Source organism: Pelophylax lessonae (genome assembly GCF_965119305.1).
Source record: "Pelophylax lessonae genome assembly, chromosome: 1".
In the NCBI taxonomy this organism is placed as follows: domain Eukaryota; kingdom Metazoa; phylum Chordata; class Amphibia; order Anura; family Ranidae; genus Pelophylax; species Pelophylax lessonae.
In genome coordinates, this window is record NC_138768.1 from 819,981,633 (window position 1) to 819,994,375 (window position 12,743).

The following is a 12,743-nucleotide window of genomic DNA, read 5'->3' on the forward strand; positions in this document are numbered from 1 at the left end:
TTTACCCCCCTTCCTGACCAGGCCATTTTTGCAATACAGCACTGAGTTACTTTAACTGACAATTGCGTGGTTGTGCAACGCTGTACCCAAATAAAAGGTATGTTCTTTTTTCCACACAAATAGAGCTTTCTTTTGTGTGGAACAGGCAACTGCAGACACCAGGATAATCTGCACTGCATGTACGGCGATCAGGAAGTAAAAATATCCAGGAGTCAGCATTAGGGGATGAAGAGGGGCTCGCACCGCCGAAATCGCCACCCACAGGGCTTCCCTGTCACGCCTGCCGTTATTTTCAATGGCAAACCACCGCAAAATGGCTGCCAGACTACACAAACATGGCCACCATGCATAGACACACAGAGGCTACAACAAAATGGTGGCACCACAAGGCTTCCAGGGACCCAGGAGGGACCAAACCCCCCCCCCCCCGCATCACCAGTATAGCGCCCTGCCCCTACCTCAGGGTGTGAACCAGACCATGCTAACAGCCCAAGCATGAGTAGAGGGGGGTTAGGATGGGGTACAGATGAAAGGGTCGTGCCTGATGGGAAGGAGGGGAACCCAGGAGTCCGACCGTCCCAAGGAGGGGTCCACGTCCACCCCAAAACCCTCTAGGTACTCACCATATAAGGAACTGGGTGGGCACCACTCTAGACAGAACCCCTCTTCATCAAATGGGGGTGCTTTCGGCCAGGAGGAACGACCCGGTCGTATGCGACCTCCCGAGGCGCAGGCCAGTTCCTGTCCAGTGGGGCTAGGTCACAGGTGACCTAGAGCAGGGCTGAGGTCTGCACATGCTCACTGGCCAGACTGGGGTGACCACTGGATCTAGATTATCTAGCCCGTCGCCCAGCCTGGCAGTTGATTGTAGATCTCACAGGAAGAAACCAGGAGAAAAGAATTTCTATCTAAAAAGAAAAAATTTGCCAGGACCAAAGATCCCAGCAAGGAATTAGGTCCTTACTCCTGGCTAAGCAGAAAAAAAAAATACCTATAGCAGGGAGAGGGAGTATATCCCCTGGGACTGCACATAGGGGTAGTCAGATTTTTTTTCTGCCTAGTGTTCTACTCCTGTAGGGGGCAGTATAACCCAATGGTTATGAAGACCAGGAGCTGTGTCCGTCAATGAACGAAAGAGAAATATGCACTGTCACTGTACTGACACTGGCTGGGAAGGGGTTAACATCAGCAGCGATCACATGGTTAAACGTGTGCCTAGTCGATGTTTTACTAAACTGTGGGAGGTGCTTGCACTAATGGAAGGCATGGATCCATGTCCCTGCTTTGCAGTAACATAGGATCCATGCCTTCCATGCTGACAGAACGGCAATCTACCTTGTTCACATAGGCAGACTGCCGCTCTGCCTGTGCAATCGGCAAGTGCCAGCGGACATCAATGTACCCATCGATCCAACTCTGGCTGCCGTTGGCCCTCCCCCCAAACCCAGAAGTGCTGGATCACGTATTAGGTACCTGATTGTGCACAAGGAAGCTGCTTTTTATGTGAGTTATACGATCGGCAAACGGTTAAGTGGGTCTGAATACCAGAAGGCCGAGTTGGCTTCCAGATCATGTAATCAATGTGATTGTCTATAACAGTGATCACATAATCGGGAGCCCCTTCCGCTGGTCCCCAAATGCAAATAATGACCAAGAGCCACCAATGGCGTTTCGGTCGGTCAACTGGGAGCATGCAGTAAATGTGCCCTCAGCACAGGACCTTAGAGCCCCATGGACGCCAATGCGTGGCAGTTGACCATTAATTCATACCCACCCACCACCAGCAGCAAACAGAGGTTAACAGGACTAAAGCTTTAGGCTTTATATAGAACACATCAGCTCCAGAATGGTTTTACATTGGTTTACAGACACATTAAAGGCAATGGAAGGAAAAGGATTTACACAAACCACCTACATCAAACAGTAGCGGATTATACACCGTTAACGGCAGCTCAATATGGCCGAGGTGTCCAGGGCAATTCCGGAAATCTTGTGCACATGTCCCACATGCTTCCTTGTTGTCTGAAGGGCCCAGAGCAAGGTCATACAGGCCGTTCACCATGGGGTTGCCCATATTGTCCATGTACTGTGGATTGGTTATGGCCTTCACACTCAACATTCTAAAATGGAAGAAAACAGTCAGTCACATATTAATATACTCACACATAAACCACTTGCTTACTGGGCACCTATACCCTCTTTCTGCCCGGGCCAATTTTCAGCTTTCAGCGCTGTCGCACTTTAAATGGCAATTGCGCAGTCATGGAACACTGTACCCAAAAAAATGTTTTATCTTTTTTTTTCCACACAACACTTTCTTTTAGTGGTATTTAATCACCAAAAATCAAACTGAGGGACACTGATTGGCAGCACTGATGGCCACTGCTTGGGACGGATGTCCCTGTAACAGAAGCTTTCTTCTTTTCTCCGCACACTGATCATGAGCAGAAAAAAAGCCGATAACCGGCTTCTGTTTACTAACCCGATCAGCAGGGCTGGTGCAAGGATTTTTGACACCCTTCGCGAAACCTCCTTTTGCCACCCCTGACCCCACCCCCTTTGCCCTGCAGATTTTTGTGAAGCCTCTCCACCTATTTCTTCAGGCGCGGTCCGCAGGCCTGCACCTGCGTCTCTGGACCTGGCATGAAGACAAATAGTGGCGGCATCAGCTCACTTCCTCACGCTAGGGTAGCATACGGACGGGGCCAGGGTAGCATACGGACGGGGCCAGGGTAGCATACGGACGGGGCCAGGGTAGCATACGGACGGGGCCAGGGTAGCATACGGACGGGGCCAGTGTAGCATACGGACAAGGCCAGGGTAGCATACGGACAAGGCCAGGGTAGCATACGGACAAGGCCAGGGTAGCATACGGACAAGGCCAGGGTAGCATACGGACAAGGCCAGGGTAGCATACGGACAAGGCCAGGGTAGCATACGGACAAGGCCAGGGTAGCATACTAGCCTGACTGGAAAACTCCCAGGACATTGCTAAGAGAGGCCTAGTATTACTGTTCCACTTAACTACCACAAGAGTCAGCTCTTTCTCTGATTCAAATCCCCTCACATGCTCTTTTCTTCCCTGCTGCAGTAGCTCTGAGCTCAGCCATTGAGATCTCACTCATGTAATGGTGAAGGTGAACGGTAACAGCTAGGCATCTCTTAGCAATGTCCTGGGAGTTTTCCAGTCAGGCTTCATTGGGTATTGAAATGGTCTAGACCTATAGCAAAGGTGTTATCCAAATTTGGTCAAAGCTGCACAGTTTGTTTTTATATACAGAGGTCCCATATCTGCATAGGCAGGATTTCGTTAATAACCCCTTAACCACTTGACCTCAGGAAGGTTTACCCCCCCCCCCCCCCTTCATGACCAGGCCATGTTTTGCGATACAGAACTGTTACTTTCACTATCCAAAATTTAAAAAAAAAATAAAAAAATATATATATATATATATATATATATATATATATATATATATATATATATATATATATATATATATATATATATATATATATATATATATATATATATATATATATATATATATATTTTTTATCTTGTTTAATTCTTAATTGTCTTTTAATAAACACACACTCACCTGTCCCACAATCCAGCGACGTGGCCGCTGGCAACCTCGGTTTTCTTGGTCTCTTCTCCCCGGCTCACAGCCAAACAGGAAGTGAGAGGAAATCCCTGCAAATTAAAGGAATTCCTTGGGGACTCCCTGATGACCAGAACTAGTGTCCCCATTGGAACATTTCCCCTCTATTACTTTTCTGGGGACAATCCAAAGTCTAGGATTTTCTTTTACTTTCAATGGTAATGGTAAACAGGATAAATAGAGAGGGTAAAACTCCCTATTGGGAACACAGACAGCAATAAAAACCTAACACAGGGCTTGAGAAACCCCGGGCGCCAAGTCGCATTAGCGACTAGAATTAGCGGCCTGGCACCTAGGTTACACTGTCGGAGGGGTCTTGTTGCCAGACATCCCAAGTCTCCTGCAAGGTACGGGAGTCTCCCGCATGCGGGCTGCGGCTCCCCGACACCTGCAAATGGCGCACCCGCATGCGGAAGACTCCCGCACCTCGCAGGAGACTCTGGATGTCAGGCGAAAGAACGGTGTCTGTCAGCTGTGACAGAACGGAGCCGATGTTTTCTGTATAGTCCTGGCTCCGTCCTGTCACAGGTGGAGTGATATCAAACGCTCTCTGCTTGTGACAGGAGAGAGATACAGGAAGCATCGGCTTTGTATGCTTCCTCCAGCGCCGCTCAGTGATCACTGCCTGCATTTCCCACCAGCAGTAAGTCACATGTGCTAGGGGTGCAACTAGCCCCCAGCACATAATTGTAAATCAGGGCTCGACAAACCCCAGGTGCCAGGTCGCATTGGCGACTACAATAAGCGGCATGGTGCCTGGGTTACACTGCCAGAGGGGTCTTGTCGCCAGACATCTCAAGTCTCCTGTGACGTGCGGAAGTCCCCCACATGCGGGCTGCGGCTCCCTGACACCCACAAGTGGCACTCCAGCACCTCGCAGGAGACTTGGGATGTCAGGCAAAAGAACGGTGTCTGTCAGCTGTGACAGAATGGAGCCGATTCTTCCTGTGCAGTTCCGGCTCCGTCCTGTCCCAGGCAGACTGACATCAAATGCACTCCGTCTGTGAGAGGAGAGATACAGGAAGCATCGGCTCTGTATGCTTCCTCCAGCGCCACTCAGTGATCTCTGCCAGCATTTCCCACCAGCAATAAGTGCCGGTTCACATTTATGCGATCACAGAGATCGCATGTAATTCGGAGTGCACTGCTCCTAAATTACATGCGATCTCTGTGCGGTGCAGAATCTGCACCGCAATCGCACTAAACTCGCACATGATCCTTTTTTTAATCCGCAGCAGAATCGGAAGGCATGGTGGTTCACACTAGTGGGATCCGATTCTGTGCAAACTTGCAGATCGCACTGCAATATGCGATCTCAACTGGGGGTGTCGTTGACTTTTAATTGACACCCCCAGCGTATCGCATATGGCAGTGTGAACTGCCAGGGGTGCAGATGCGATGCGGAAACACGCTGTATATTCGCAGCGTTCCCGCATCGCACAAATGTGAACTGGGACTAAAGGCTCGTACACGCTTGACGAAAATCGGACGAGATATCCTCCGATTTTTCTCTCTCATGCTCAGCAGTCATTACCGTTTTTAGTTGACAGTGCATGATCCCGAAATTTCTCGTCCAACTTTTTTCCTTTTTTGGGACATTTGTTTTTAGACTTCCGGGTTGTCAGCAATTTCAGATCATGCGTGGTCTTTCGTATCTGATTTTTCGCAGACGTACTGCGTACACATTAAACGAAAATTGGTCGTCTGGGGACAGACGATAAAAATTTTGGTGTTTGTCTCTCCGTTTTTTCCTTCATTGAAAATGTCGGCATCGGCTGCTGAAAGCGGTGTACACACTAGCCGAAAATCATACGATTTTACCTCGGACGGGAATTTTCTGCAGATTTTCTACTAGTGTGTACCCCACTTAACCACTTGCCGACTGCCTAATGACGATTTACGTCGGCAGTCAGCCCCGGCACAGGCAAAGCGACGTAGGTCTACGTCGCTAGCCTGTGAGGCTCCAGGGAGCGAGCGCGCACCGCCGAAGGCGCGCTCCCGCTCGCTCACGGACGGACCCCCCACGCGTGTGCCCGGTGGACCTGATGTCCGCCGGGCACTTGCGATTGTCCGTTACACCGGGAGAAAGGCAGGCGGCTAATGTAAACACAGCCGTCTGTCATTCTCCCCTGTGTAAGAATGGAGATCATACGGTTCTGCTATGTAGGACCGTTGATCACTGTTCTTACACCTCAATCCACATCCAATCACAGACAGAAGCACGCCCCTAGGGACACACATAACCCCTCCCTCTAAAAAAAAGTTAACCCCTTCACTGCCAGTGTCATTTTTACAGGAACAGTGCATATGTATAGCACTGATTACTGTAGTAATGTCACTGGTACCCCTAAAAGTGTCAAAAATGTCAGTCAAGGGTCCAATCTGTCCGCCGCAATGTCGCAGTCCCGCAAAAAAAAAAAAAAAAGAAGGTCGCAGATCGCCGCCAATACTCATTAAAAAAAAAGACAAAAATCTTTCCCTTAGTTAGTAAACGCAATAACTTCTGCGCAAACCAATCAAAATACGCTTTTTGCGATTTTTTTTACCAAACATATTTAGCATAAAACAAATTGGCCTAAAATGTTTAAAAAAATTGAAAAATATTGTTATTTTTGCAAAATTGACTCTCTTTTTTTGTTTATAGCGAAAAATCGCACAGGTGATCAAATACCACCAAAAGAAAGCTCCGTTTGTGGGAAAAAAAGGACATCGAATTCGTTTAGGTACAGCGTCGCAAACCGCGCAATTGTCCATTAAAGTCACGCAGTGCCGAATCGCAAAATAGGCCCTGGTCAGGAAGGGGGTAAAATCTTCCGGGGGCTTAAGTGGTTAAGTCACATGTGCTAGAGGTGCAACCAGCCCCCAGCACAGAACTTTAAATACCCCAGCATGTGCAGTGTTTCTGACTCCTCCCACCATGTCCACTTCCAATCACTGAATGGTGGTTGGAGTGTTCCTTTAATATCTCTCAGAAGTAAACAAACTACCCATGGGTCAAATCCCGGGCAACATCATCCGCTTCAATAAAAACTGGCCACCATTGGGCCCATGTGTGTATGGCAGCCAGTCCAACAGAAGCCGACCATTCGGCATGCGCAAAAAAAAGAAAGCTGGCTCCTAACTTTTTTAGCTGGCTCCTAGATTTCAAGCCCTGACCTAACAGCTGTTCTAATCTCTCTCCACACTATCTGAAAGGTTGTATTAATATGCCTTATGATTTTTTAGATATATTTCGGTTTGTGCCCATTCTGTGATGAAGTGTAGGCCCTTGCATTTACATATTAACGAGCTGGCACTGACAGCCATTCATCCACCTTGGTCAGCAGACAGCTATGTTTTGCATTTAGACGACATGTAAACACCTGTTCATTCATTCATTGGGACACTTGACAAAGTTAAGTCTGCGCATGGAAATTACGGACTCCACCTGTACACATTTGACAATTGCTTACATTAACACATGACAGCTGAACACAGACCAAGTGTCTGCCCCACAAGACACAATCTCCAAACACACGACACCCCACATATTGTCACAGATGTATAGGACACAAAATCCTTTTCATGTAACTGTTTCTATGAGTGATGTTGTACTGTTCAATTGACTTCGGCTTGTAAACCAGTTTCAAGCCGTTTTTGCCGCCGAAATACCCTTTAAATGGGAGCACGAAACTTGAAATAAACAGTTGTGACTGCACCAAGTTTGAGTGCTGTGTGTCGTCATAACTCCCAGCTGGTTGGAGGGGAAATCCATCTATTGGGAGGGTAGAAACTGAAGGGCTGTAATATCATCGTGATTGCCTCCTGACGAGAATTGAGCTAACAGTTTTGGTGTCAGAAAGTTGGATCTGCCAAAAACAGTATGGGGTAAGTAATCATATTTTCTATTATTATTATTACTACCCTATACTGTCAGAGCAGATAAACGGTACCCAGTTAACCGCTAATTTTAGCAACTCCCGGGAATCTGAAATTCCCAAAGATGGGGTCTGGTACTCCAGCGCGTCTGAAGCGCCAAAGATAAAATGGGGTTTGGAACCCGGTTACAAAGCAGTACTGTGTGTGATGGTGGATTCCCCCTCCAAAAACCTTGTATATATTTGTATAGACACTTAAGTGTATTTAGTCGTTATATAAGATTGCATGCCATTGTATAGATGTATGTGGAGATTGTATGTGATATTAAGCTGAGCTTGAAGGTATAGTCTTGCCCACCAAGGATAGTTAATCAGCAGACCATGAGTTGGATATGTATAAATCTGATTATTTAGACGCAGGGAACCACATAAATTGGGAAACTAGGTTTTTCCAATAAGTATAAACACTGATGTCACTTCCCATAGATATATAAACTTTCAAACTCAGCTGATCTCACGTTGTATTCTGAGCTTAAGATAATGGGAAATTTTCAAGGTAAGGAGAATTCCGAGAAAATGATGAAATGTACGTTTAGGAAGATTGTATCGTGTATGGGCAACCTTAGATCCATGAATCGTTATGTTGTGTTTGTTTTAACACTGTCCCTATAGGTGCTGCTGTATCAACAAAGCATTTCATAACATTGAATGAATGTTGGTTGCATAATAATTTGTTTTGTGGTTATTACTTATGTTTTAAAAGTGATGTGATTTTGCCGTACTATGCTGGTCATGGCAGCTTTTAGAAGCAAGGAAATATATATTTGGTGTGTAAAGTGTGACCTTAAGGACTAAAAAAATTGTATCTCTATCCTTTAAAAAAATCGTAAGCAATTTTGAACTTTCATCATTAAGGTTTTGTGTCACCAACTTTTCTTTCTTCACTGGCTTTTTTTTAAAAAAAATATATATTTTCTAAGTGCCCTTTTAGCAAACAAACCCCCCTCCCCCCCCCCCCCACCTCTTTTGGTCTGTGACACAGGTAGCTGCAAAGGGACTGTAAACAGCTGTATTGTCATACAAATTAACGATCAGTTTTGCCTTTTAGAGAAAACAAGTTTTAAGGAATGTTCCGAATTGCTAAAGAATGGGTGACGTATGGGTTCTTGTATTTCAAATGAGAAATTACTAATATTTTGAGCTGCTCATTTTTTTTTTTCAACCATGGTGAACAATAATAATTTTTTTCTTTAAGTTTATGGTATACCATAATAATAACAAAAAAATATAGAAATCCACGTGGTAATAATTAATTTGACGTCAACAATTTTTGGTATTAGAAAAGTGCACTGTTAGGAAGGAAATGTTTGATATGCTTACTGTATGCTCAATTCCTCTAACCGTTGGTTTATTTTTAGGAGGAAAAGTAAAATGTTTTGTTACTAAACCTTTCTGATGCTTATTCCTCAGATAAGTGAAATTTGAGATTTTCAGAACGACCAAGCACAGCCTTCAACAACAACCAATCATATGGGAGTATTGTTTCCAAATAGATTTTTTCCTGATTGATTAGACTGTTTTTATGGGTGTTAGAAAGTTTCTATTTATTGGGTGTCATATTTGATGTGTTCTAAATTTGACATATATGAGCTCTGGCATAAATGAGGTGCTATGCTTTAGATAATTAAGCATCTCTGGTCTTTTTTTAGAGTTTTCCTTTGGTATATTGGTACATACTTTTGTATTCTGGTGCTAGACACTAATTTTTGAATTTATGCACTTATGCTTTTTACTACCTTTTCTCTTGACAAGATTGTTGGTATGGGATAATGTGCTCAGGCAGATACTGTAGTACTACTCTTATATTATGATCTTGGATACAAATGAAATTTTACAGATTTGTGTACGTATACCATATGTAACTCTGGAAACTAGTGACCTGATTGTCATTATATGTCACAGCACGTTATCAGATGTGCAGTATGTGAAATCTGTATTGTTAAATAGTAGAATAGAAAGCTGTCATTCAAAAAAAAAAAAAAAATAGGATGGAAGTGGTTGGCTTGTTGATAGTATGCTAAGAATTAAAATGAATTTATGCCAGCGTTACTACTTTGAAAGGTAAACCTCCTGCGGTGAATTCAATTAGTTGATCTCTTTTCATCCTGAAAGTGACTCACTGCCCAGGTTTTGCATATGAATGGTTCTTGAAGTCAGATTTTGTGTCTCCAGGGCCATTTGGTTTCAATTTCCTGTTCAGGTGTCACCAAGCAAACTGTGCAATCTCTTATAAATTTATGTTTGCATGAGTACTGACTTCTAGCTGTTTTGTGTGTCTCTATGTGTCCATGTACACAAGACAGCTTGAATTTCACTCCCTGTTGTTCAGTGATCACAGCATCTTAGCCATGCAAGGGATACTCAGTTCTAGGTAGCTGCCTGCTTGGGTGAGTCAGAGGACTGCAATTTAACCCATTTCCACCTTTGGAGGAATACAAGGCAGTTCAACCCCTCCAAGGGTCCTCACCATTGTTGCATGTGTAGACATGCTGTGTTCTCCCACAACAGTGCCATTAAGTATCCTTCCTGTTACCTGCCTTCCTGTAGGCCCTAAACCTCAGTGCTGCGAGTAGCTTCACTAGCATTTATTTTTTGCTGCCTGTCTATAGGCCAGACGCCAAGTGGCGCAAAATACTCCTGCCATTCTTGTAAAACTTGTATTTTTGTCTCTGTACTTACCTGCTATGAATGACTTCAGACCCGTCTCAACCCCATGAGTCCATTTATTCTCATATCTAGAGATTTTGCAAGAGGAAAATGTGGCAGAATTAATTAATTGGAAAATTAAACAGTGATTATGGTGATCTCTCGCTCTCGTTTCCTTTGCCAACAGGTGCACCAACCCACCCATTCAAGCCTGGTGACAGAATCCTGGTGAAGGCCCCTCCATAAGCTGACGTCGCTAGACCAATCCTACGGACCCCCTGCAATAGTTCAAGCAGTGACCAGAACAGCGGTACTGACAGACGACTCCCCGGTTTGGATCCAAGCATCGCGACTGAAGGAAGCCCCACCCCTGGACCCCACGACGACGGACCGGAGATTGTGACGCGCACCAGACGAATTCCAGTTGGATCCAGACAGACGGAAGCCCCACCCCTGGACCCCACGACGACGGACCGGAGATTGTGACGCACACCAGACGAATTCCAGTTGGATCCAGACAGACGGAAGCCCCACCCCTGGACCCCACGACGACAGACCGGAGATTGTGACGCGCACCAGACGAATTCCAGTTGGATCCAGACAGACGGAAGCCCCACCCCTGGACCCCACGACGACAGACCGGAGATTGTGACGCGCACCAGACGAATTCCAGTTGGATCCAGACAGACGCATTGGTACAATGCCAACGGACACCCCTACTCCTGTAAAACTTCCCATTTTTGCAGCAGTGGTACTGTTTACAGCAAGCTCAACACTAGTAGCCACTGTTTGGTTACTGGCAACATGTGCTCACCACTCGAGAACCTCTCCTCATTTTGCCCTTGCTCACCCCAGGAAAAGAGAGAAACACGAGACATTCATGTCTCCACTTTACAGTTAAAGTCAAGTTTATTGGACACAAAGGACAACATATGGATGTTTATTGCTACCAACATACTGAACTCTTCTGACTTTTGCCTTTCTGATCACTACAATTCTAATGATTTGTTCTCTACCTGCCTGTTAGCTGTTCCTACCCCAGTTAATGTTTTAAAAGTCTATTATAGTGGGGTGTGGGCTGACTCAAGTATAGAAGACACTGATGTATACACTCATCCAAATCTATATGCTTATCGTAGTGACAGATCCTCATATTCACTCACAGAGACAATGGTAGAGATAGATACAGGATATGTAACCTCCGCTGAGGTATGTTACAACATGACCTGCAATAGAAGCTATATCCCTATGTGCACACAACCAAGTCGCCAGCCTACATACACCTTGGAATATAATGTCACCTGTTTTGTGCTATTCAGAGACTCTAAGTGATCCCACCGTTATAAATAAGCTGGGATCAAAGGTTGGGTTGAAAGGTTGTATTAATATGCCTTATGATTTTTTAGATATATTTCGGTTTGTGCCCATTCTGTGATGAAGTGTAGGCCCTTGCATTTACATATTAACGAGCTGGCACTGACAGCCATTCATCCACCTTGGTCAGCAGACAGCTATGTTTTGCATTTAGACGACATGTAAACACCTGTTCATTCATTCATTGGGACACTTGACAAAGTTAAGTCTGCGCATGGAAATTACGGACTCCACCTGTACACATTTGACAATTGCTTACATTAACACATGACAGCTGAACACAGACCAAGTGTCTGCCCCACAAGACACAATCTTCAAACACACGACACCCCACATATTGTCACAGATGTATAGGACACAAAATCCTTTTCATGTAACTGTTTCTATGAGTGATGTTGTACTGTTCAATTGACTTCGGCTTGTAAACCAGTTTCAAGCCGTTTTTGCCGCCGAAATACCCTTTAAATGGGAGCACGAAACTTGAAATAAACAGTTGTGACTGCACCAAGTTTGAGTGCTGTGTGTCGTCATAACTCCCAGCTGGTTGGAGGGGAAATCCATCTATTGGGAGGGTAGAAACTGAAGGGCTGTAATATCATCGTGATTGCCTCCTGACGAGAATTGAGCTAACACTATCCAAACCCAAAACAAAGTTTGGCCTTTAGTTATACTATAATTTGTAATGCCATTCTCCAGGTTGTCAGTAAAAGAAATGTGCTCCGTCAGTAAATTTCCCATGTTTTGTTAGTATAAAATGCTGCGGAAGGTTGGAAATGTTGCACACAGGGTGCTCACCTGATCTCCTCCGAGCTGAACATCTCGAAGCCGACCCCCCGCAGGTGCCGCCATGGTATGTCCCGGGAGAGCAGCATGATGAGCCCCGGACACCGCTCACCGCTCTGCCTCCCCTACACACCGACACGTGCAGGACCCGGAAGTGGAACACACCAACACTCAGCAAGGACGGGGGGGGGTGTGCTCAGAAATACAACCATTGCCTGGCTCTGCAAGCCGCCTACACACAGTCAGGCTGTGTTTAGAAACAGTAAAAGAAGCAGCATTGGAAGTGGCGGGGTATGAAGGAAAAAGTTTGGTGGTTCCCTCAAGTAGATGGTACAGTCCGGATAGAAAGTTTCCTCTG

The 12,743-nt window shown here is 45.4% G+C and overlaps 1 protein-coding gene across 1 annotated transcript in view; it reads right to left on the minus strand.

Annotated features, from left to right (window-relative positions):
- Positions 1 to 12,734, minus strand: part of POLR1A (RNA polymerase I subunit A) — a 257,236-nt gene extending 244,502 nt beyond the window's left edge. The window contains exons 1-2 of the mRNA XM_082267319.1: positions 12,398 to 12,734; positions 1,916 to 2,120 (exon numbers count right to left, since the gene is read on the minus strand). Of these exons, the coding sequence (XP_082123445.1) occupies positions 1,916 to 2,120; positions 12,398 to 12,474 (282 nt within the window). The 5' untranslated portion in view covers positions 12,475 to 12,734. The remainder of the gene's footprint in view (positions 1 to 1,915; positions 2,121 to 12,397) is intronic.
- Between the last annotated feature and the right edge of the window lie 9 nt (positions 12,735 to 12,743).